General features: G+C 38.1%; 1 protein-coding gene across 4 annotated transcripts in view; it reads left to right on the top strand.

Moving 5' to 3' along the window:
• The window catches only part of herc2.L (HECT and RLD domain containing E3 ubiquitin protein ligase 2 L homeolog), a 133,602-nt gene extending 120,576 nt beyond the window's left edge, over window positions 1-13,026 (top strand). For all 4 annotated transcript variants that reach the window (XM_018247131.2, XM_018247130.2, XM_018247132.2 and 1 more), the window contains 10 exons: window positions 1,929-2,116; window positions 2,963-3,160; window positions 3,446-3,529; window positions 5,077-5,218; window positions 7,915-8,109; window positions 8,757-8,869; window positions 9,504-9,694; window positions 10,264-10,369; window positions 11,061-11,273; window positions 11,825-13,026. In XM_018247131.2, coding sequence (XP_018102620.1) covers window positions 1,929-2,116; window positions 2,963-3,160; window positions 3,446-3,529; window positions 5,077-5,218; window positions 7,915-8,109; window positions 8,757-8,869; window positions 9,504-9,694; window positions 10,264-10,369; window positions 11,061-11,273; window positions 11,825-12,097 — 1,703 coding nt within the window. In that variant the 3' untranslated portion in view covers window positions 12,098-13,026. The remainder of the gene's footprint in view (window positions 1-1,928; window positions 2,117-2,962; window positions 3,161-3,445; window positions 3,530-5,076; window positions 5,219-7,914; window positions 8,110-8,756; window positions 8,870-9,503; window positions 9,695-10,263; window positions 10,370-11,060; window positions 11,274-11,824) is intronic.
• Window positions 13,027-23,244: the final 10,218 nt, after the last annotated feature.

The raw sequence follows: 23,244 nt of genomic DNA, 5'->3' as shown, positions 1-23,244 counted from the left end.
GTATGTCTTTTCATCCTTTTTTTATTGTTATTCGATATTGTTATTATTGTTTTCAATTTTACTCATATTTTTCTACCTTTTGACTTTGCACTGATCACACAAGTTATCTAATATGTTACTTTACTTACTATTTATTAATAGGTGTTGCATAAGTATATTCATTAATAATGTCAGTATTACTCTTTACAGACTTACAGCTATCAGCTAGGAAACATTATTTAAAAAAAAAAAAAAGCCTTATTTAAACTTTGAAAAATCTTTCATAAGTTTTGGAAGTAGTTTTTTAATTTGCTAAATTTAAATTCACTGATTACAGTTGAAGAATAAAAGATTTTATTTAAAGACTTAGAAGGAAAATCTTTCCAGGAACAAACCTCTATTCTGTTTTTCACTTTCAAATCCATCGTTCCACCAACTATTTCCCTTTATGCTTCTGTAAAGCACATTCTGTTAATTTGCTCAGCAGATCTAAGATGTTGTACAGTTACTTTTCACCCTCTCTCTCTCTTTATCTAGGGGAGCATGCATTGTTTACTTCCAAAAGAAGCTCAGCTCAAACTGTGCTTTTTATCTGAATATGAACCGTTTAACATTACTTTCTATAGCACAGTTTGAATGAAGCTGCTTTCCCTTTTAGTTTGAGGAGAGCAAGAGAACATTGCTAATAGTGAGAGACACTATTGTCCTTCACGTTAACTTTTAGTATGTTATAGAGTTGCTAATTCCAAGCATCTTTTCAATTGGTCTTCATTATTTATTTATTTTTTTATAGTTTTTGAATTATTTGCCTTCTTCTTCTGACTCTTTCCACCTTTAAAATGGGGGTCACTGACCCCATCTAAAAAACAAATGGCTCTGTAAGGCTGCAAATATATTGTTATTGCTGTTTTTTATTACTTATCTCTCTATTCATATTCCAGTTTCTTATTCAAATCACTGCATGGTTGCTTGGGTAATTTGAACAGATTGCTGAGATTGCAAACTGGAGAGCTGCTGAATAAAAAGCTAAATGACTCAAAAATCACAAATAATAAAAAATGAAAGCCAATTGCAAATTGTCTTGGAATATACCTCTCAACATCATACTAAAAGTTGATATAAAGGTGAACAACCTCTTTAAGACCAAAACTGCTACTGCCAAATGGGAGCTAACCTTTTATGTCTTGAGATTACCTACTGAGGTGCTCCCCATAGATTTTAGGGAAGCCCGACCAATCCTTCTAAATTATCGTGCGGTTAGTGGTATTCGAACGATCGTACATCTTAAGATTTTTCGGCCGACATCTGTCGGGAAATTGATCGGCCAGGTCAAAAAATCTTTGTCGGTCCCAGTGCAATCTATCTATGTTTGCAGGGCCAAGCAGGCAGCTCCCCTTTGTTTTCCTGGCAAATTGGTCTTTTTAGCTGATGTTAAATTCGTACGATCGCACGATCGTTCTGAGAAGATCGTGGTCTCACGATCAGGATCTGATCTTTTAAAAATCTCAACATCTATGGCCAGCTTAATGTAAGATAGTAACATACAAGAGATCTTATAGTTGTAAATGGATTAGGACAGCTCCTAGGGGCTGTCGAAATAATAATGGAACTGCATTATTTAAAATATACTTTTTTTAGTGAAATGAAGATGTGACAGCCATCCGTGAATCCTGGACAATCAAATTATCGAGAAGAAATGCACCTGCATATGGATTGTTTCTGCCAAACAGGATGCTTGGCACTCACAGTCAAGTTGGCAGGCTTTTATTTAAATTGACACCTAGATTGAATGACATTTATGTAGTTATCCTTTATGCATTCTCTCAATCTTATTTTGAAAATTAAATCAGCTGTGTCGGCCCTCTTTGGAATCACAGAGCAATCGTCTACACAACAAAATCATTTGGAGATGTATTGAAAAACTAAAAATGCACTTTTACTTTCTCCAGGAGAAGTTTACACATGGGGTGATAATGATGAAGGACAGCTGGGAGATGGAACAACCAATGCCATTCAGAGGCCAAGGCTAGTTGCTGCACTACAGGGAAAAAAAATCAACAGAGTTGCTTGTGGATCCGCACACACATTGGCCTGGTCTACAAGTAAGCCTGCTAATGCAGGCAAGCTTCCTTCACAGGTAACATAATGTTTGGAAGCTTACTGTTGATTTAGAAAGTGGCAAAAAGTGACATCATTGTGGCTAATTTATACAGTAATTATATGCATTATATAATGTATGTATAACAATACAATAAATTAGTAGTAACAAACAAGGGGTCATTGGAATAAAAAGTAACAATAAGTGCATTATTAGAAATACAATTCACATAAATATAAAATATAATTACAAATCAGATTAAGTGCTCAGTGTGAAGGAAACAAAAGGCTAGAGGACCCTACCCCCTAGGGCTTACAGTCTAAATGAAAATGTGTTCAAAACAAAGTCTGTTGAGTAAAATAGGATATAAGAAGCCTTCCCTTAAGAACATAACTTAGTGATGGAACTAGAAAACGGTATAAAGGAAAGAAATGTAATTGTTGCCATGTTTCTGTATAATTGTTTTGCTATAAGAGAATCATTAATGAACATGTTTTGCTGCAGTTTACAGATAGGCGAATGTACAGAAAAGGGCAACAGCCTACTTCCTGCGGAGGCTGAATATAAAATGATTTGCTAGTATGTTTCTCCAAACTGTTTGGATAGTTACAAACTCCTTTGTCACATGGTAGAGATATATTCATAAAAAGTAGGCATCTTTAACCAGGCTTGTTTAATGGGACAAAGAAATAATGTTAGAAAAATGTTTTTCAAAGTGCCACCCACAGCACCCTAATCATTTTTGAGGTTAAAAAAAATAAATAAATAAGCTACTCCTTGGGCAGACTGTACATGCCTCTGCTATCGTGTTGTTTTGTTTGTGTTTTTTTGGACATACGAAGGTGTTTAGATATATAGTATCTAATCATATTTTCCTTTGTGCAGGTTCCAATGGAATATAACCACCTACAGGAGATCATGATAATAGCACTGAGAAATAGATTGCTTTTACTGCACCATATCTCAGAGCTGTTTTGTCCATGCATCCCTATGTTTGACTTGGAGGGGCGGCTTGATGAGACTAGACAGGGTCCTTCCATTGGGTTTGATACATTACGCGGAATCCTAATTTCTCAAGGAAAGGTAAAAACTTCTGTTTAAATATACAAGTATGGTTGGTACCATTGCTAGGTATTACCTTTCCTCTGGCCTTTAGCACATTATCTAATAGCATATTGAAGAGTACTATGAATGCCTCCTTGATACTGAATTACCTGTGTTTCTCTGATCACTTTTGCTTTTACAGAGGAATTATGTTTAATTTAAATCGAGAAAATGCTGAGATGGTTCTTTCTACTTCACATTTTTAGCGTGCAATACTGGTTTATGAGTAGATAAAAGCAGTTGCTAAAAATTTTGTCTCTGCAGGAGGCAGCCTTTCGCAAGGTTGTTCAAGCCACTATGGTTCGAGATCGGCAGCATGGTCCTGTGGTTGAGTTAAATAGAATACAGGTGAGTTTGGACAATCCGAAGGAAGCCGAAGTATTCAAGGAAATCCTGTGTGCTTTTAGTAGCCAAATGATTGAGCCCAAAGACTCAAGCATTCTTATATCAGCCCCTAAGTCAATGCTGACCTTTCTTTGTTAGGTGCTGCTTAAATGTATTCTATACATCTATATTCTGTCAACCCATGACATGACTGTTTCAGGCTGCATTCATTCTTATATTCCTGTAGTTTCTCTTTAGCTAAGATTTTAAGGGATTCAGCAGCCAGAAGATGTTTTCTCAACCTAAAGCCACATAAGCTCCATTTAATAAATACTCCCCCGCCAACTTCATATTATTGAAATGCCACCACATATATTGGTTTTGGACATTGATAGTGGACATAACTATCCAAACCCTGGCTCTCATTATCCCTATGGATCCCCTTATCCACCAAATTACCAAGTCTCATAAACATCTCCTACAAAAGCAGAACAAGCTTTGCAAACATTTCTTTTCATCTTGGCAAAAGACTCATTGCCATTAATTTGAAATCCAAGCTCCCCCCAATATTCCTCAATGAAAAGCCATGGTTAAGGCCAATGCCCCCCATGTACAGGCTTATATATCTTAAAAGGGGTTGCCCCTCAGATTCAAGAACATATGGTCTCTCTAGATGCTGGATCACTTTCCAGAAGTGCTTTAATTGTACACACTTAAAATTGTTCAGTGGGTTTCTTTCCATGATGCTTTCCCCCTTGTCCTTAGCATTGTCCCCCCCTTCCACCCCTTTCATTGCTAAAACAAATGTATAACAAAGGATGACCATTGAGACTTGATGGAATAAGCCTGGCTTAACTTTCAAAACAGTTTCATTGATGTCATGTCATTTGAAAGCCCAACACAAGCTGGCAAAACCATTGAGATACCAGCCATTAAGCAGTTGAATGTTACAATGAATGCAGCCGAAAATATTAATATTAATTGGCATATCACTTTAAATTCATTTGAATGTACTTTTTTTTTTAAAATTAAAATGGTTTCCAGTATTTTTACAACTTGGTTAAGCCCTTCCTGCAGTGCTATTCAAAGCATTTTTGGCAGGAAACTAGGGGATGAGTGGGTCTGGTCAAGATATGGCTGCAAACAATGTTTAACCTGTATCTATAGAAGGGGCACTAGCACCATTAAAATCACCAGTGCCTGAAAACCATTAATGGGGATTTATTGATTAGCGATGGAAAATGTTTACATACTTTGGTGTTCTACAATATTCTGTGCTTACTTCAACTCATGGTTCTAGCTCACTGCAATTTCAAATGTCAGTGCTTTTCAATCCTGTTAAACACTGTAGTCTGATTAATTTGTTTTCCTTAAGGAAAGCAGGGAACATAAAAGAAATGCAAATAGGCCAAATTCACCCTCAGAGCGTGATTAACAAGCAGCAAAACAGTGTTTTTAAACACTGCATGGGATGAATAAAAGGGAATACTACTGAAAATAATGATAGTATTAATTTACTTATTCTCATCAACCAAGGCTGCAAGATCTTATTCTTGTTATCCTTTATCTAGGTTAAACGTTCAAGAAGCAAAGGAGGATTGGCAGGGCCTGATGGTACAAAATCTGTCTTTGGCCAGATGTGCGCAAAAATGGCTTCCTTTAGTCCTGACAGCCTTCTCCTACCTCATCGAGTCTGGAAAGTCAAATTTGTTGGTAATGTATTATTTTTGATAATTTAATTTATCAACCTTCACTGCTTATAGAATATAACTATGTTACTTATATGGATTTAGTATGACATACAGCTTCAATTTGTGCTTTTTTTTCATCTTCTTAGTTTTTTTTTTTCATTACTTGAAACTGTGAATTTATTTCAAATGATGCCTTTTTTAAGATCTGCCTGCTCAACTCTATTATTTTATGTAGCTATTATGTAGCTATTGTGGTACCTGGTACATTGTTGTGCATAGCCTTTAGCTGTGAAGTGTATATGTAACCATTACTTAAGACATAACTAAACGTTTCCAAAATGTTTCAGACAAACTCTTAAAAGATTTTAAAGGAAAACTATACCCCCAAAATTAATACTAAAGCAACAGGTAGTTTATATCAAATTAAGTGGCATATTAAAGAATCTTACCAAACTGGTATATATATTTGAGTAACTATTGCCCTTTTACATCTCTTGCCTTGAACCACCATTTTGTGATGGTCTCTGTGCTGCTTTAGAGATCACCTGACCAGAAATACTACAACTCTAACTGTAACAGGAAGAAGCGTGAAAGCAAAAGACAGAACTCGGTCTTTTAATTGACTCGTGACCTAACGTATGCTTTTGTTTGGTTTGTGTTATTTTTTTGGTAGCCGAGGATGAGTAGAGTATAACAGTGCTTTATTAGCAGAGTCATGCAGGCATTACATAACAGTAACTTTAACTTTTAAGCTACCAGGAAGTATGCACAGTATAAGTATGAGCACAGTGACATCTACAGGCCATTTGTATAAACACCACATATTCCCCCTATAGTAGGAAAGCATTTGGGCAAATGTAATAAACACCAACATGGCATCTTAAAGCAATAATATAAATTATTCACATCACATAGTCCTGGATCCATGCAGGTAGTTTTCTGATTCTCTCAGTACGCCTAATAGGTTCACTTTCTTCAGGCCTATTGCAGTTGACATCAGGAGTAGGAAAATGTTCTTCATCCAATGGAGCTTCTCCAAAGTCATATCTAACAGGAGCAAGATGACTTGTATTCCATATGCGTCCATCAGACCGTTCATACAGTATGTGTATGGTCCTTACTGGCGTCTCACTTCAAGTGGTGTAGTAAATTTAAATTGTCCTTGTTTCAGTATTCCTGGTTTCTTAATTCTGACTAAAGATCCAGGTTGAAAGTGTGCTTCTCTTGCACCACATTTTTCTGTCAGCATAAGCCTTGCATTTGGCTTTTTGACGTTTCACAATGTCAGCAGTAGATGATTTTGTAGGCACAGTATTTTGTTTGATGTCTGCAACATGTAACTTAGTGCTTATCTGTCTGCCATGTAATAATTCAGCTGGAGATGATTGGGTTGTTGCATGGCGCGTTGCTCTGTAGTTATGCAGGAACTCTGTTGTTAATACGTTCCAAGATTTCCTAGATTTGCTGTCTGTAGTGCTTCTTTCAGACTTCTGTTGAATCGCTCAATTTCTCCATTTGCTTGTGGGAAATACACTGAAGATTTCCTATGCACAATATTCCTCTCTCTCAGAAAGGATTCAAACTCATATGAGACAAACTGTGGTCCTTTGTCTGATATTAATTCCATTGAATTACCTTCTCTGCTGAAGACTGTTATCACTGTAGCTGATGTTATATGAGAAACAAATGCAATTTCTGTCCATTTACTGTAATAGCCCATCAAGGTTATAGCAAATCTACAATCTATAGGAGCATCTGTAAAAGGACCGACAATATCAATAGCAAGTTTTTCCGATGCTGAATCAGGAAATGGTACTGATTTTACATCTGGTCTCAACTTAACTTTGTGTACAAAGTTCTTTGCACAACCCAGTGAAGTGTTGCTTTGTGGTGAAATTTTAGACACTGGCTGTGTGGCAGGCACTGGTGCTGTAGTAATGAGACCATCAACTAATTGTAGGTTTGTATAATTGTATAGCAGTACCCTTATTCACAATGTAAAAGTCACATTTTGCAGTATTTGATTTAAATTGTACAGTCAATGGCAAGCAACCAAGCACAGGGATTGGTTCCTTAAAGTAACTGACCAGTTTCAGGGCAGGTGCAACAAGCGGATCTTTTGCAAAGTATTTCAAGAAAATATCCTTTGGTTGTATAGAAACAGCTGAACCTGTATCAAGCATCAGGTTAATGAAATGTCCTTTGTCAGCAGAAGCAGTACTGACACTGACACATACTACTAATAAAGTACATTACTATGAAAATGGTTTATTTATACAAAGCAAAGTTTTACACAAGCTGTTTTATGCAATATCTTTTTAAAGAGACCTACACTGTTTGGGGGGTATAGTTTTCCTTTAATTTGTCATAAATCTCTGAAATCAAAGCAGGGTTGAACAGTACAACAGTACATTAGTCGGACAAACAGAAACCAGTACAATAAAGTACAGTTAAATCCAAAATACAGTTACATTGAAGATTAAGAGTGACATGTTAAAGAAACAAAAGTAAGGCGTTCACTGAAAAATTTCAGAATTAACAATGTAAGTGGGTTGATTTACAGAATATCAGTTTTCCAGCAAACTTTAATTTTTTTTAATATTTGTTGGGTGGTAGGGATGATGAATTGTAATATCTGCACACACTAGCATATGTTTCCTTTTCTCTGTAGAGGTACGGGTGTTAATAATAACAATGTACACAATGGTTCTTTCTTAGGTGAGTCTGTGGATGACTGTGGTGGGGGCTACAGTGAATCTATTGCAGAAATGTGTGAAGAGCTTCAGAACGGACTAACACCTCTTCTTATTGTAACTCCAAATGGGAGAGACGAGTCTGGCGCCAATAGAGACTGCTTTCTCCTAAACCCAGCTGCCAAGACTACTCTGCACATGAACATGTTCCGTTTTTTAGGTAACTATACTACAGTTAGTCTCTTCGTTGGGACATACTAAGCCTCCACATAGCTTTCATTCCTCCTCTGCTGGAGCTTAGTCAACTTATCGTATTAAAAAAAGAACACGTGTTATATAAGAAGTATTTCATTTCAGTCCTTCGTAAAATTCCTGGAGGCATGTATTCTGTAATATTAGTAAGATGCATTTATATGTAGTTCTTGCATCAGAAGACAACAATTTACTGATTTTTGATTCATGTAAAAGGTACTTCTCAGTTTCCAGTATTAAGTACAAAGTGAGCGTTAAATAAACAGATTTTAGTTACTGTATATTAACCTTTTAAATGAAAATGGAAAATGACCAGAGACGATGTTAGACCAAACAAAAAAAAAATGATTTCAATACTTAAATCCCATGACCATATAAAGGCACAAAACCACATACAGTGTTCTCTTATATAGTTCATGTAAAGCCGAGATGACGGGAACAAATTCCAGTGAGTGTTGTGACGCATGACTGTATTCACTCTGCCAACTTATTCCTACCAGTTTTTTTCCTTTTCAACTTTCCTTTATGTTTTGTTGTGATAATTAAACATTTATAATTATACCTAAATTTGTTGTACAAATATATAAACAAATAAACATACTTTCTGCATTCTAGGTGTGCTACTTGGAATTGCAATTCGAACTGGGAGTCCTCTGAGCCTTAATCTTGCTGAACCAGTGTGGAAGCAGCTGGCAGGCATGAATTTAACAATTGCTGACCTTAGTGAAGTAAGCACTGACACAGTAAACTATATTATGGCTTGAGGAAAAGAGAGACAAATGAGTTTGCCAAATAAAGCTGAACACGTACAAAAAAAGATAGCCAACCTGTTCTTTAGATTTCCAATAAACTCTGGAAACCAGCAATTTGAGATTTTACTTAAGGGATATTTTTTTAAACAGTTGCTTTTTTTCATGGTTAAACTATAAATGTCATGTGTGCTTTTGCATAGATATTTGTGAGTTTTCACAATTTTGCCTCAGCTAGAGCAGTCTCGGTATATGGCAACAGCTACTATAAGTAAGTAAATGATGTTCCATTCAAATCTATGTGAAATGCCCCGGAAGAGGTAAGCAAAACTTCTAAACACGAACAAAGACAAAAGAAGGGGATAGTAGCTCATTACTTAAACCCTCTGATTTAATGGCATACCTGCAGGCTGCCGCTGGCTTGTCAAAGTAAAGAAGGAATAAATCTTTCCATCCTACATTTTGACATACAAGATTATAGATGTTAAATGGGTGTGTCCAGACAAGCAACTTCACTCTGAGTATAATCTCAGCTGCAATTGTAACGGCTTTGAAAAATTACAGGGGTGCTATTTTTATACGGAAGGACATCATCTTTTCATTCCTCTTTCAGGTGGATAAAGATTTTATCCCTGGGCTCATGTATATAAGAGATAATGAGGCCACATCTGAAGAGTTTGAAGCAATGATTCTTCCTTTCACTGTACCAAGCGCAAGTGGACAAGACATACAGCTGAGCTCTAAGCACACCCACATTACATTAGACAATCGTGCAGAATATGTGAGGCTTGCAATCGGCTACAGGTTGGTACAGCAAACTATGATATGTACAGTATATATGATAGGTATTCTTTTTCTTCTGCAGTGACCAGAATAAGTGCCAGCTTTTTATTCATACTTTTAAAACCCATGTTTTGTATGTTCATCATATCCCCACTTCTTTACATAACAAAATGTGGATTGTGCCTCTGTAAAGTGTTCAGGTCTGCCCCGTCTTGGTAGAAGCAAAAATGGATTTTTATCTGTTACAATATAAAATGCACAGTTTTATTCAGTTTCTTTTGAAATGCCCTGTAGAATCTTCACATTCATCGCATGTGCAAACTAGATATTACTTTCCAAGTGTGGATATAAGGTGATATTTTACTGTGGTGACAGGCTCCAAAAGGAATTTAATAATAATAGGCAGTTGTGCTTCCCAAAGCCATTGTCTGGGCACTCTACAGATCTCCTTTTGGCTTTTCACTTATTAACCACAGTTTAATGGGTAAAAAAATGGATTACTCAAGTGAGATGAGAAGCAGCGACGGGATCATGAATCCTCAGTTGACCTGTTGATCACCAAATGATGGCTCTGTTATTCTCTTTTCCAGATTGCATGAGTTTGATGAGCAAGTTGCTGCAGTTCGAGAAGGGATGGCACGTGTTGTTCCTGTTCCACTCTTATCGCTGTTTACTGGCTATGAGCTTGAAACTATGGTATATTTTACCTTAACCTAACTTGTGTATTCATTTATGCTTTGAGGGTTTGTCTGTTGTTTAATAAGGGCCCTATTACTCTACCTGAATTGTGCTGTTAGTTTCTAGGCGGAGAAGAACAAAATGTCAAAATAAATTAGAGGGGACAGTCAAGCACTTTGCCATTGAACATATTGATTTCAGTTGACATGTTAGTATATCCTGTACTTCAGCAGTATTGAACATGATACATATATATGCTTTAGTAGCTACATTACTGTGCAGCTTATCTAAAGAATGAGCTCTGGCATTAGCACGAGAATTCATTATGCATACAGAGGACTGTAGATTTGACGTAAATAGCAGTCAGTAAGCATATCAGTTACACCTTGTCAATGTTGAGAGAAGACATTTTACAATCCATCTATAACCAAGACTTTGATTCTGCAATTTTAAAGATCCATATGTATATTAAGAGACACAGGAGGAAAATCTAATAAAACCATCAGCAATCTAGACAGAACATAAAAATAAAAATGGACAGTCATAGAAAATACACCCAAAAAATAGGTCCCATTATACCTATGTTTGGGCGTTGCAAACATCTGATTCATTTCACATTGACATTCTTTGTCACATTATTCTGGACTGAGCTGATAGTAGCTGACTGCTTAGAAGATGATTATTCTAACATGGTTCTCACCCTCACCAGGTTTGCGGCAGCCCTGATATCCCACTTCATTTACTGAAATCTGTGGCCACGTACAAAGGTATTGAGCCAACTGCATCCCTCATCCAGTGGTTTTGGGATGTAATGGAGTCTTTTTCCAACACCGAACGCTCTCTATTTCTACGGTTTGTGTGGGGAAGAACCAGACTACCACGGACCATAGCAGACTTCAGAGGACGGGACTTTGTTGTTCAGGTACTCTATTCATTTACTTTTTTTTGTATAAATCATAATGCCCATGGGACAAGCAAATGCTTATGACAGTCCTATAAATACCTTTTCTAGTGCTTTTCTGGCCACTTCAAATTCAGCAGGTTTTCTGGGCAGCAGAGCGTAGTATACAGTAATACAGAAGAAAGATGGTACAGGACCTAACAATGGAAGGGGATAAAATGGACACTACTTGGTATTATCCTTTAATAAGACCGTAGGCAATAGCAGAACGAAGAGAGTTCAATACATTGGGCAATAGACAAAGGAGATCAGCTTATAGAAGTTGAAAAAAGGAGCAACACATGAGCCAGCATGCAACAAGAAAAAGAAGACTGTTTGGCCAATAGGGAAAGCAGAAGGACACAGAACACATAGTAATGACCAATAGTAAAAGGAGGACAGCACTTAGCAAGTGACTATCATTGGAAAATTAGTGGGAAGCAAAGAGAGTGAGAAAACAGAAACTGAAGGAAGAACTAGTATCTACACCAGGCTTAGAAACTGACTATTCCTTTTCTCTTTATTTTGAATAGGTTTTGGATAAGTACAATCCTCCAGATCACTTCCTTCCTGAGTCCTACACATGCTTCTTTCTGCTGAAGCTCCCCAGATACTCTTGCAAGCAGGTGCTAGAGGAAAAATTAAAATATGCCATTCACTTCTGCAAGTCTATAGACACGGATGACTACGCACGGATTGCACTAACTGGTGAGCCAGCAGCAGACGACAGCAGCGACGACTCCGATAATGAAGATGCAGATTCTTTTGCTTCAGATTCTACCCAAGACTACCTAACGGGACACTAAATGAAGAGAGCAGGTGTAGCCTCATGCACTGAGAACCCTGGCATTAGAAGGGAAAAGGGCAATCCAAAGTTAGGAATGAAACCTAAAGGAATATGTAAAAGACTTTATGTGAATTCTGTGAACTTTTTTTTTGTCTATAAATAAGTGGTTGCCTAATCTTAATTATGCTGCACTGTGTCTATATAGTGTTTTATTAAATGTGTTGTAAATGTTTATAAAAAAAAAAGTGCAGTGTCAAAGGCAATAAGCCTGTATATGTGAGTATAAGTTTCCTTCCCCCTCCCCTGTACGTATTGTATCATTGTATTCTATGGATTTTCTTAATTGTGAATAACAGTCCTGTGCAGAACAGAACAGTATTAAGATCTCACTTACCTAACTTTTTTTCAATAAGCTTATCAGTATTTCTTAAATTGGAAGCTCGCATTTAAATTGACGTTTGGTATGTGTTAGATCAGACTATTTCTAGCAACTTGTCAGTTGAAAAAAAGTGAAAATTGCAAATGGTCTTGGAATAACATTGTTTACATCACACCAAAACGTAATTTTATGGTGCACTACTCCTTTAATGTTACAATGACATCATACAGAAGAGAGAGAATTCCTCTTTGTGTCTTAAATTAATGATCTTTAAAATGTGGCTCTATCGCTGCTACAATTCCCAGCATCCCAAAGACAGACATTGGCAGTTACTGCTTAGCAACAGCTGAGAGAGCCTTCAGTAAAAGATCTGCGTCCTAAATAGCCCTATCTTAGATAGATTCATGGACTTCTGCTGTAACTGTTACTTTTCATTGAAATTATGAAAATTGTATATAACTGATTAGTGCTACTATATACATATATATATATACATACATACATACATACATACATACATATACACACACACACAAATTATTTCTCCCTGAATAAACTGTCAAACAGTGTGTCTTTTTTTGGAATATCTGATTTTGCATTTGTGAGCTTACTATGTTTTTTAACAATTTGAATGATCATTTCAGGAAAACTAAAGTTTAAATCACTGGCGGTGCCAAATGTTAGGCACCTCCCCCCCAGTGATATAATCACTTGCCTGATATCCTGGTCTGGTGTTTTAGCACAAAACTGCAATGGCCGGGGTAGTTCTATAGAAGCTTGCACAATCAACCTCCCTCTTCTGTCTTTTGTTAAGACATGGACAGGCACATACACAGTAGCGTGAAAAAGCCGGTTTTTTGTCTGTCGCTCTACTGTACATGCGCTTACTCGGATCGGAACACACAAAAAAAAGATAGGTTAGAGGCCAAAGAAGATTGTGAAAATAATCTTCTATGGAAATATTCTGGGCAAGTACAGTTTTCTACTAACTGGAGCACCAGCCTGGAGTATCAGGTAAGGCATTATAATAAATGGCGGGGCTACAATTTTGGCACTCCCCAAACTTTAGCTCTCCTTTTTAAGAGAGTGAACATGGTAAAGGAGAACAATAGCTTAACTAAAAAAAGTAGGGTAGAAATGTTGTACATTAAGTTTTGGGCTTCGGTACCAGCCCAAGGCAACCACAGCACTTTAGCAGGGAAGATCTGTGCCTCCAAAGATGCCCCAGTAGCTCCCCATCTTGTTTTCTGCAGATTCACTGCACATGCTCTCTGCTGCTGTCACTTACTGAGCCACAATATACAGTACACAGAATATAAATGTCACAATATAAGGCTGATTAGTAATTAATACAGATAATTACAACATGGCAGCACAGAAACCAGTGCAACTAGCATCAGAATTTAATAATCAGCCCTGTAGCATCAGTTTACATTAAAGGCCAACTTTATTTTCTGCTTGATAATTTGCGATAAGTTTAGCTTCTTAACAGCTGATCAGAGCCCACTGAGCATTTTAGTGTCACAGACACTTTCCAAGATGTTGACCCCCTGTGACAAGTTTGAAGTCCTGGATCATTGCTGCTATTGACAAGCTGAAACTGTAGGCTGGTGCAATAAGTGCAAAGTGCAACAGAGCCTTGTGCTTACAGCCTATTTTTTTTTTGGTTCAAGTAAGTTTATTGAACATGCCAAGCAATACAATAAGACATAGCAATGCATGGATCAGTTCAAGTCCACTTCGCAGGTTGGATGGATTAAGCAAGAATTGTAGATTTGTTTGCATTTGACATGTACACTATACTCATCATTGCACATTATTATCCACATATACAACCAATAAAGTTCAGCAGTCATTGTTTGTTATATATCTGCCCTATTTGCACTATTAGCAAGCCATCCTGACCAAATTCTTGCATTGGTTGAGAGCTGACCAGGGAAAGTTGTGCTCACCACTAATTTTTAAAACCATTAAGCGGGGGTGCAATGAGGCTGTGACCACAAAATACATATAGACAAATACAAGAGTCCTCTGCACTCATTATCAATATATTTAAGACAGAGACATTTTGTGCATACTGCTACTGAAAAATGCCTTACCCTTTAAACAACACAGGGATTGTTTGTCCATATATTGCAATATATTTAAGCTGGCCAACTACGTCAAAGTTATCCCATATCTGGCCAGTCCTACGCTTAATTTTCATCTGATTCATTAAGAATTTAATTGCTTAATTATACATTTTACAAATGACTTAAGTTTTACCTGCAACTTACTAGCTTACTCACTTTACTTGCAACTTACTAGCAGCTAGTATATGGACAAACAATCCCTGTATTTATTAAGGCAATGGTTTTATTGGAAAATTTGCATTTAAATTAGTGGAGTGTTGCTAGGGTGACCAACGCTGTGTCAAACATCTAGATATCATTGTGTATCCGGTATGTATGTTTATACTGCTCGAAGGAGATCTATCGCCAAAAGAAAAATTAAATATAAGCTTCATCTCACTGAAATAACACTTGCTAAATACAACCAATTAAATATTCTTTACCGTTTAAAAAATTAAGTTATTCTTCAGTATCTCACTTTCCACAACCTGTCACTCTTCATGATCGCTTCATGCTGAGGTCTGGGTCAGATTTTGATTGACAGGTAAGTCTAATACATCTTTTAGGGGGGCTCCCGTTCTTAGAAGAATAACTCAAATAACCAACAACAGCACAAACAAAAGGTAACAGAATAACAAACACCCTGCATGCAGAGAAACAGGATTTCCATCAGAGCCACAGCTGTGGTAGATACCTGAGATTAGCATCCATGCAACACATTTTTTTGGATGTATATCTTCTGAAATAATGGGCACTACATCCACAACTTTGGAGATATAGTGAATAAAGTACCTCCTCTTGTAAAATATAAGCATATTATAAGTTATAGAGGAGTTCCACAACCATATAACTTGGCCAAAGGCCGAGTGTATTTGTACAGGTCATGGAACTCCGAGGTGACTTCTAATATCCTCATATTTTGCAACAGGGGTACTTTATTATAATACACAAGTTTCAGCAAGTCATGTGACAGAAATGACATCACTAAATACAGTTAATAAGGATATAATTTATGGGATATTCATGGCTCTTATGTATTGCCAGTAGCAAGCAGTTAGCAGTCTAATGCATATTAAAAAGTTCAATAGTTAAGTTTGATGGCATCTTGTAAGAGATATAGTAATAAAAGTGTGAACCATCTATAGTGAATTTATAACATCAGTTAGTAGAAAACATTGATTTATATTGGTTACATGATCCTGTTCAAACTAGAATTTTTTTTTTGTTACATTACTGGTATATCTATAGTAATATAGACATATTCTGAATTGAGAAAGCCAGTCGAATGACTAGGGAAGCGTCTTCAAGGAAAAAGAGAATCCAGCAAATCCAGTAGTTATTACTATAGATATACCATGACCTGAATGAATGATAATCTTCACAGACTAGTGAAGTAGTTTGATCAGAACCTTCCAATCTACAAAACAAACACATTTGATGTGTTTCGGTCTATAACTATGGCTCTCAAAAATGTATCACATGCTCAGTTGTAAATTATACCTCCTTTCATCGGTAGCATACTTGCTAACTTCAGTTAAGTGTCAGAATAAATGTATTGGCTGCACATGGCTCATTTCTGGCCCATTTTAAAAGGAATAGGTGCAATAGACAGGCTGCAACATTATGGCCCTTAGAGCTCCATGCAGTAAGCCTTTGTACAAAGAAGGTCTGCTCTGCACCCCATAAAAAAATCCTGTATAGGGAACAGAGTTGTCAGCACAAGAATAACAGTATTTTAACTCCTGCACCATTCATGGAGATCAATGGGACTCAAGATGCAGCATGAATATCTCAGTGGAGCAAAGTACAACGTTTTGTACATTCTATTTTGCCCCATTTGCTGTAAATGAATCCATATACAGTATCAGAATGCTCAGAGAATTTCTATCCTATGCTCCCTGTGTGTGCCCTAGTCTACCTGCCAGGGGTTTGTTAGCATTTGGAAATTGCTGTTAGGGGCCCCTAAGGTGTGTAACATGTTCTGGGGTGCTGTGTTATCCACAGGGGAGGATGAGGCATATGGATTTAAGGGTATGTCTTAATATGACTTAACTTTTCACAAATGAGTGATGAGGGATTTCCCTGCAGTGAGCAATAACCATTTGGTTGTTTTGTTGTGCTACCACCATTAATGTGGGTAAGACCTTAAAAGTTCTTGTAGTAATATGGTGTGGTTTACAGTGGGTGTGGCTTAAAATAGGAAGTGTCAACGCTGGCTTCCTTTATCGGCCCTCCAACACATAGGCCAGAAACATTCCAGCCCTCAGTACCACAGGCATTGGACAGCACTGATCTACGTCATCTCCTCCATTTACAAACATCTGAGATGTGCTGTCAAAAGACACCTGACAAAATGAGGTGAACTTTGTGTGTGGATGTATGCACACAGGTTGACATGTAATCATTGTAAGAATGGAGACATATTTCTATTTTAAAAAGGTTAATTTTAAACATATTAATGTCTGTAAAAATGCGGCTCAAAAGAGGCAATGCATTGTGGGCAAACAATTTCAGGAAATGATCACAGAATATGTTATGGGTGTGAAGCTCAGAGCATTCTCATAATTAAATGGGAACGTCTACATTTGGCTCATTTAAACCTGTTCTCTCTCCCAGGACAACTTCTAAACCCCAACTGCAGACTTTATTTTCATTATTTATATTGTGAGGTATGCATTGTATCACTTAAAACATCATCTAATTAAAACATGTAATTACTGTAATAGAATTTAATTTAGCAAAATTCCACCAGAGGGCTCTAAATTCACCTTTCTAAGCAGCTCGGAAGCATAACACGGAGCATGGAATGGGTTGAAGTGCTGCAATACTATGCAATAATCCAAGTCTTTTGTTTCATTTTTGGATGCATATTTATCGCTGTTGTTAAGATTTTATCAGTCAAGTTGTTCTTGAAGATTCCCTTAGCCATCTATCTGCTACATCACAGCGACAAAGAAATCAATTTAAATAAATGATTGCAGTCACTTAGATTATGTGATCCGTGCTTTCCTTGCAGAATTTAATAACCTGTCTCTGTTTTGCTGCCAGGCTCGGATACATTTCAGCATGTACTTGATTGTATTTCCTTATGGAACTCTAAGGATGAAATACAATCTTTTTTGGAGTCTGAGAATCAGGGTACGACAATCACAAATATGGTGGATGTGTTTGTATATATACACACACACACACACACACACACACACACACACACACACACACACATCAACCTTTGCATCATAATTTTCATACTTATTAGATAATTATCTGTAGATAATTGATTTGCTCTGCTGTCTGCCTCTAGCTTCTAAAGAAAGAGTACATCTGCAAGCCTCCTCCTTCCTCATTGCAAACAGGCAACAACAACTGATTTCTCTATTATGAAACTCAAGCTCCAGCAGCCAAGCTTGCAATGTACCCAGGAGAAGACGATTTGATTAAAAAACTTGCACAGTCTAGTAACCCATGCCAACCAACTGGATGCTTGTTTTCAACCGGATGACCAGTAAATGCTACCTGCCAAATGCTTTCTAGGAGTTACTAGACCCAATACATCTTTACCTTTTGTAGGTGAATCCTCCTGTTGCATCCAATTAACAGTTGTGGAGAATATTGTTAAAAACTCCCAGTACAGGTAAGGGATCTGTTATCCGGAAACCCATTATCCAGAAAGGCCATCGCCCATAGATTACATTTCATCCAAAAAATTTCTTAAAAAAATTGTTTTTTTATTGAGTTTATCATTTTCAAACAGAAAAAAACCAAGCTTTAAACAACTTGAAACCAAGCGATTTTTTTTTAAAGTTTTTATTTTTAGATTTTCCACACATAAAACAAAAACATTTGTATGTAGGAACAACACTCCATACTATCCTAAAAATACTATCCACAGGGTGTACTATTAGAAAGGTAAGGAAAGTCATCACAAAGATAACAACGTAGTGGCTAGCAAGCAATCTCCTACAGAACCGCAGGGCTATTTGTGTCCAGGTTTAAAATCCAGAGTAACCAAATGTCAATAAATTTGACATCCCCGAGCTATGTATGCTTCCTTGTAAAACGGCAGAGCAGCGTTAACCAGCGCTTTCCAGGCCTCTATGGAAGGTGCCAGGGGTCTGTTCCATTTGAGGGTTATCATTTTTTAGTACAAAAGAGTTTGGAGGAACACTCTGCCTTCCTTAGAAAAGTCATGACCCGCAGTTAATACAAGTAGTGCGGCAGTTTGGGTAGGTTCAATTTGAAGCACCATGACTTTTGAAATAAAAGTGAAGACCTGTGTCCAGTAGCCTTGAATCTCAACACTGGACCATGTCATGTGGAACCAGTTTCCAGTTTCTAATCCACATCTAGGACAGGTTTTTGACCTATCCGCTTACAAGGTTAAGTCTCTCTGGTGCGATGAGAGAGGTTTAGCCATGGCCTCAAGCTGAAGCTTAGTTTCAAGCACAGTAACCTCCACTTTCGGACCCATTGCAGTGAATTGGCTTGGAAAAAAACCTGGTGGCCCCCTGGTCTTGTGGGCCCCGTCGGCCCAGGTCCGTACACACGTCTGCCCCTTTATGCCGCAACCCCCTTTGTCAGAGGTCGCGGCAAAAAAAAAAATGTTGTGCAGAATCTGTGCGCGCGCATGTGCACAACCACAGCGCCGCTCGCATGCGTACAAACGCATCACACACCAAAATGGCAGGGTTGGGGCAGGAAGGGGGCCCTGGGGCAGCAGCCCCAGTTGGCCCCGGCCCTCCAGTCTGACTCTGACCTTACTCATTGTGTATTATGCCGTGCCTTTGGGAAAATTGAGGTGGGGGGGAGGTTAGATTGTGGGCCTAATGCATCCTGGATCAACCGTGAGGGCATATATTCCGATATCCAAGGAGACCAGACCTTATCAAACTTCTTTGGACATCCTCTAGCCATATATGGTATTTGGTATGAAGCTACCGAGCTGTTAACCAGCTCTATCCTTTGTTTTTTCTTTGGGGAGTGTCCAGATTTCCAATTAAGTGCAATTAGCCTTTTGGCCTGTATAAACAAAAAGCACAATAGGGCTCGTTCTGCCACAGTAGGGGCAATTTCCTCCACCTGGTTCAACAGGAGTATCGATGGATCTAGTGGTATGATGAGTGCTAAGAGGCCACTAATTTCTTCTGTTACCTTGGACCAAAACCTTTGGATGTTTGGGCATTCCCATACCATATGGAAATAGTTTGCCGGGGGAAGATGCACATTTCAGACAAATATCAGGGATGGTAGGATTAATCAGATGTAGTCTGTGAGGGGTAAGATATATTCTTTGAGAGTATCTGAATTGAATCATTTTGTCTTTTGCACTTATCAGCACAGCTATGTGGGATTCTAAGATGTCCTTCCAGAGCTCTAGGGTAAGCTGGGGAATATCTGCTAACCATTTGATGTACAGCTTCTGTAGGATGGGTTCCCTAGGCTTGCTAAGGAGAGAGTAAAGTTGTGACGTCTTACAGAGTGTCTGTTCAGATACCAATGCTTCTAGCCGTTATGGTGTGGTGTAAATTTTCGGGGTACCCATTTGGGCTCTGAAAGCATGATGTAATTGAAAGTACCTGAAGTACATTTTATTTGACAGCTGGATTTTTTCTTTCAGGTCATTGAATGGGAGTATATCTCCTTGGTCAGTTATTTGTCCATGGTACTTAATTTTATATTTGGGCCATAGGTTGGGCATCTGAAACTGACTGCATTTGATGTAGTTGGGGGTTATGCCAAAGTGGTATGCACCCTGAGTATTCACTCTCCTTCCTAGGGAAGTATTGTAGAGCAATCTTCCACGTATGCACTGTGCTTTTTATAAGAGGGGTTGTAGAGTTAAGACCTTTGGTACCCCTATATAATGAATTTTTAAGGGCTTCATAAGATGCTGCTAACTGTGCTTCAAGGGTAGTGGCTGCATTATGTGTGGATGGGGCATACAACCACCAGGCATTTACGAGTTTTGTTGCTAAGTAGTATAAGAATAGATTTGAGGCGGCTGGGTGTTGTAGCGTCATCAATGCCGTTCTAGGGGACGAGGAGGCCCAGTAAAAAGAGGTGATCAAGGACTTTTAGTGTTTGAAAGAATCTTTTTGGTGTTGTTGTTGGGGCTTGACGAAATAGATATGTAAATTTGGGAAGCATTAGGTTAATTCGACCTAGCAGTGTGAGCGGAAGGTTTTTCCAGGCTTTGTTCTTATTTTCTAGCATTGTTAATAACGGGAGTAAGTTGAGGTCCAAGTATTTACTTAGGTCTGTATGTATCTGTACCCCTAGGTACTTAAAAGTCAAGGCCCAATGAAGAGGAGCTTTGTATCTGGGTAGCTCCAATTGGAAGGTGTCAATGGGAAAGAGTAAGGATTTATTCCAGTTTACTTTCAGGCTGGAAAAATTTTGTGTTGGTTAATTACCGTTAAGGCTGAGTCTGGTGCTTCATAAGGGTTTTCCAAAAACATTATGGTATCATCTGCATACATTGGTACTGTTTCAATAAGAGGTCCCACTTGCAAATCTTTAACCTCTGTTTGATCAAAGATGCTAAAGGTTCCATTGCAATTGCAAAAAGAAGGGGCGAGAGGTGACATCCCTGCCTGCTACCTCTGAAGAGAGGGAAAAGGGGGGAGACATTCTGATTTGTCCTTATCTTGGCTTGTGGGTTCATATATAGAGCAGCTACCCATTTCCTGAAATTCGATCCAATTGCCATTTTTTAAATAATCCAAATTTTTTTATCTTATTTCCCTTTCCTCTGTAATAATAAAGCAGCACCTTGCACTTGATCCAAACGAAGATATAATTAATCCTTATTGGAAGCAAAACCAGCCTGTTGTGTGATTTTCTAGTAGACGTAAGGTATGAAGAGCCAAACTATGGAAAGATCCATGATCCAGAAAACACCAGGTCCCGAGCATTCTGGATAACAGGTCCAATAACCTTTATTACATATGAGAAGTGCGAGTGCTAAAGCTCACACTATGAAAAAAAATCCATAATTGCTATTATATATCCAACATTAACATGATATAGGATGGTACATACAACGTTAAAGAAAATGTTTGTTTAATTTGCATCTCTTTTTCCCTTGAAGCCATGTCCCATACAGACTACAATGATGTACTATAGCCAGTGTAAGATAAAGTTATATGTTGAGGTTTCTTTTTTTTTTCCTATAAAGTAGGGGTCCCCAACCACTGGGCCGCAGCCCAGAACTGGGCTATGGGCTTGGCTCAACAGGGCCGCCAAACGAGTCACAAGTTTGATGCGGATGCAGCGCGCGTCTGACGCGAGCGCGTCACGTTTGATGTGCCGTACGTTTTGCATGATGTGATTAAAATGATCAACCACATCAAAGTACATGCTCTTAACTCATGTCTGTTCGAGCAGCTCTGTGAGGATATGGATGCAGATCACAAAGTCTTCTCTTATAAACAGAAGTAAGATGGCTTTCTAAGGGTAGATCACTGCCCAGAGTCTTTGAGTTACAAGAGCCGCTCCAGAGATTTCTGTTAGAAAAACAGTCACCACTGGCACCACATTTCAGTAGCACAGAGAGGGTCACAAAACTTGCTTACTTGTGTGACATATTCAACCTGCTCAAAGAACTCAATCTGTCACTTCAGGGGAGAATGACAACTGTCTTCAAGTCGGCAGATAGAGTGGCTGCATTCAAAGCCAAACTGGAATTATGGGGAAGACGAGGGATCATTGGGATTTTTGACATGTTTCAGACATTAGTAGGAATTTTGGAAGACACTGAGCCTGGCCCTTCACTCTCCCAGTTGGTGCAGGATCACCAATCTCAGCTTTCAAGACAGTTGGAGCATTACTTTCCAAACACAAAAGACCCCCGAACCAGAAAGGAATAGATTCTCAACCCATTTGTGAACAAGCCAGGTGAATCGACTTTGTCCATGTTAGAAGAGGTTCAAAAAATCGGGAGTCCACAATTGAATTCCAATTAAGCCGAAGGGACCTGCCCCAGTTCACAGGCAGTCACATGCAGAAAATTTATATCATAAAGATATCTGTCCCAAGGCCTCTTTCTTTTAGTAAAAACAATTTTTCTTTATATTTACATTAAAAATCAGATGCATACTAACCCCACATGGCCCACCTTACGCATTTCACACCCTCCGGTGCTTAGTCATAGGTGTCACCTAGACAGGAAAAAGGAAAGCCAACATATTTATAAATTCCACTGAGATATTATAAACAGGATCCAATTGCAAGAGACAACTACCAAAACACTTGGGCCTGTTGGAGTGTTGGAAGTCAAGTCCTACAGCTCTCTTCTCTTGGGGACCTGTTGCACAAAAACTCTGGTAGTTGAAAAAGAATGTCATCCCTAGTGTAACAAGGTCCACAAGGGTGACATTCTAAAGGTTTTTACAAATGTGCCATTATCAATTCATCTTGCTATGATATAAGTGGAAGACATGCATGTTGTGCTTGATCACAGCAATTAACATCGCTCAAGATAATCCATTCATGACACTCCAATATCCTCTCAAGTAATCATCTGGTACACCCTATAACATGGAATGATGAGAGAAAACAAATGTTAAGTATACATAGTCCTGACAAAGAAACATTGGGCCATCAATCATGGGTTTTTCAATAGATATAAATGCTGAACCTGCTGAGAAGTTTAACTCTTGATTAAACAGCAAAAAA

Source organism: Xenopus laevis, chromosome 2L, assembly GCF_017654675.1.
Source record: "Xenopus laevis strain J_2021 chromosome 2L, Xenopus_laevis_v10.1, whole genome shotgun sequence".
NCBI classification, from domain to species: domain Eukaryota; kingdom Metazoa; phylum Chordata; class Amphibia; order Anura; family Pipidae; genus Xenopus; species Xenopus laevis.
Note: the sequence above shows the minus strand (reverse complement) of the source record. Positions and strands in the feature narration are given on the sequence as shown.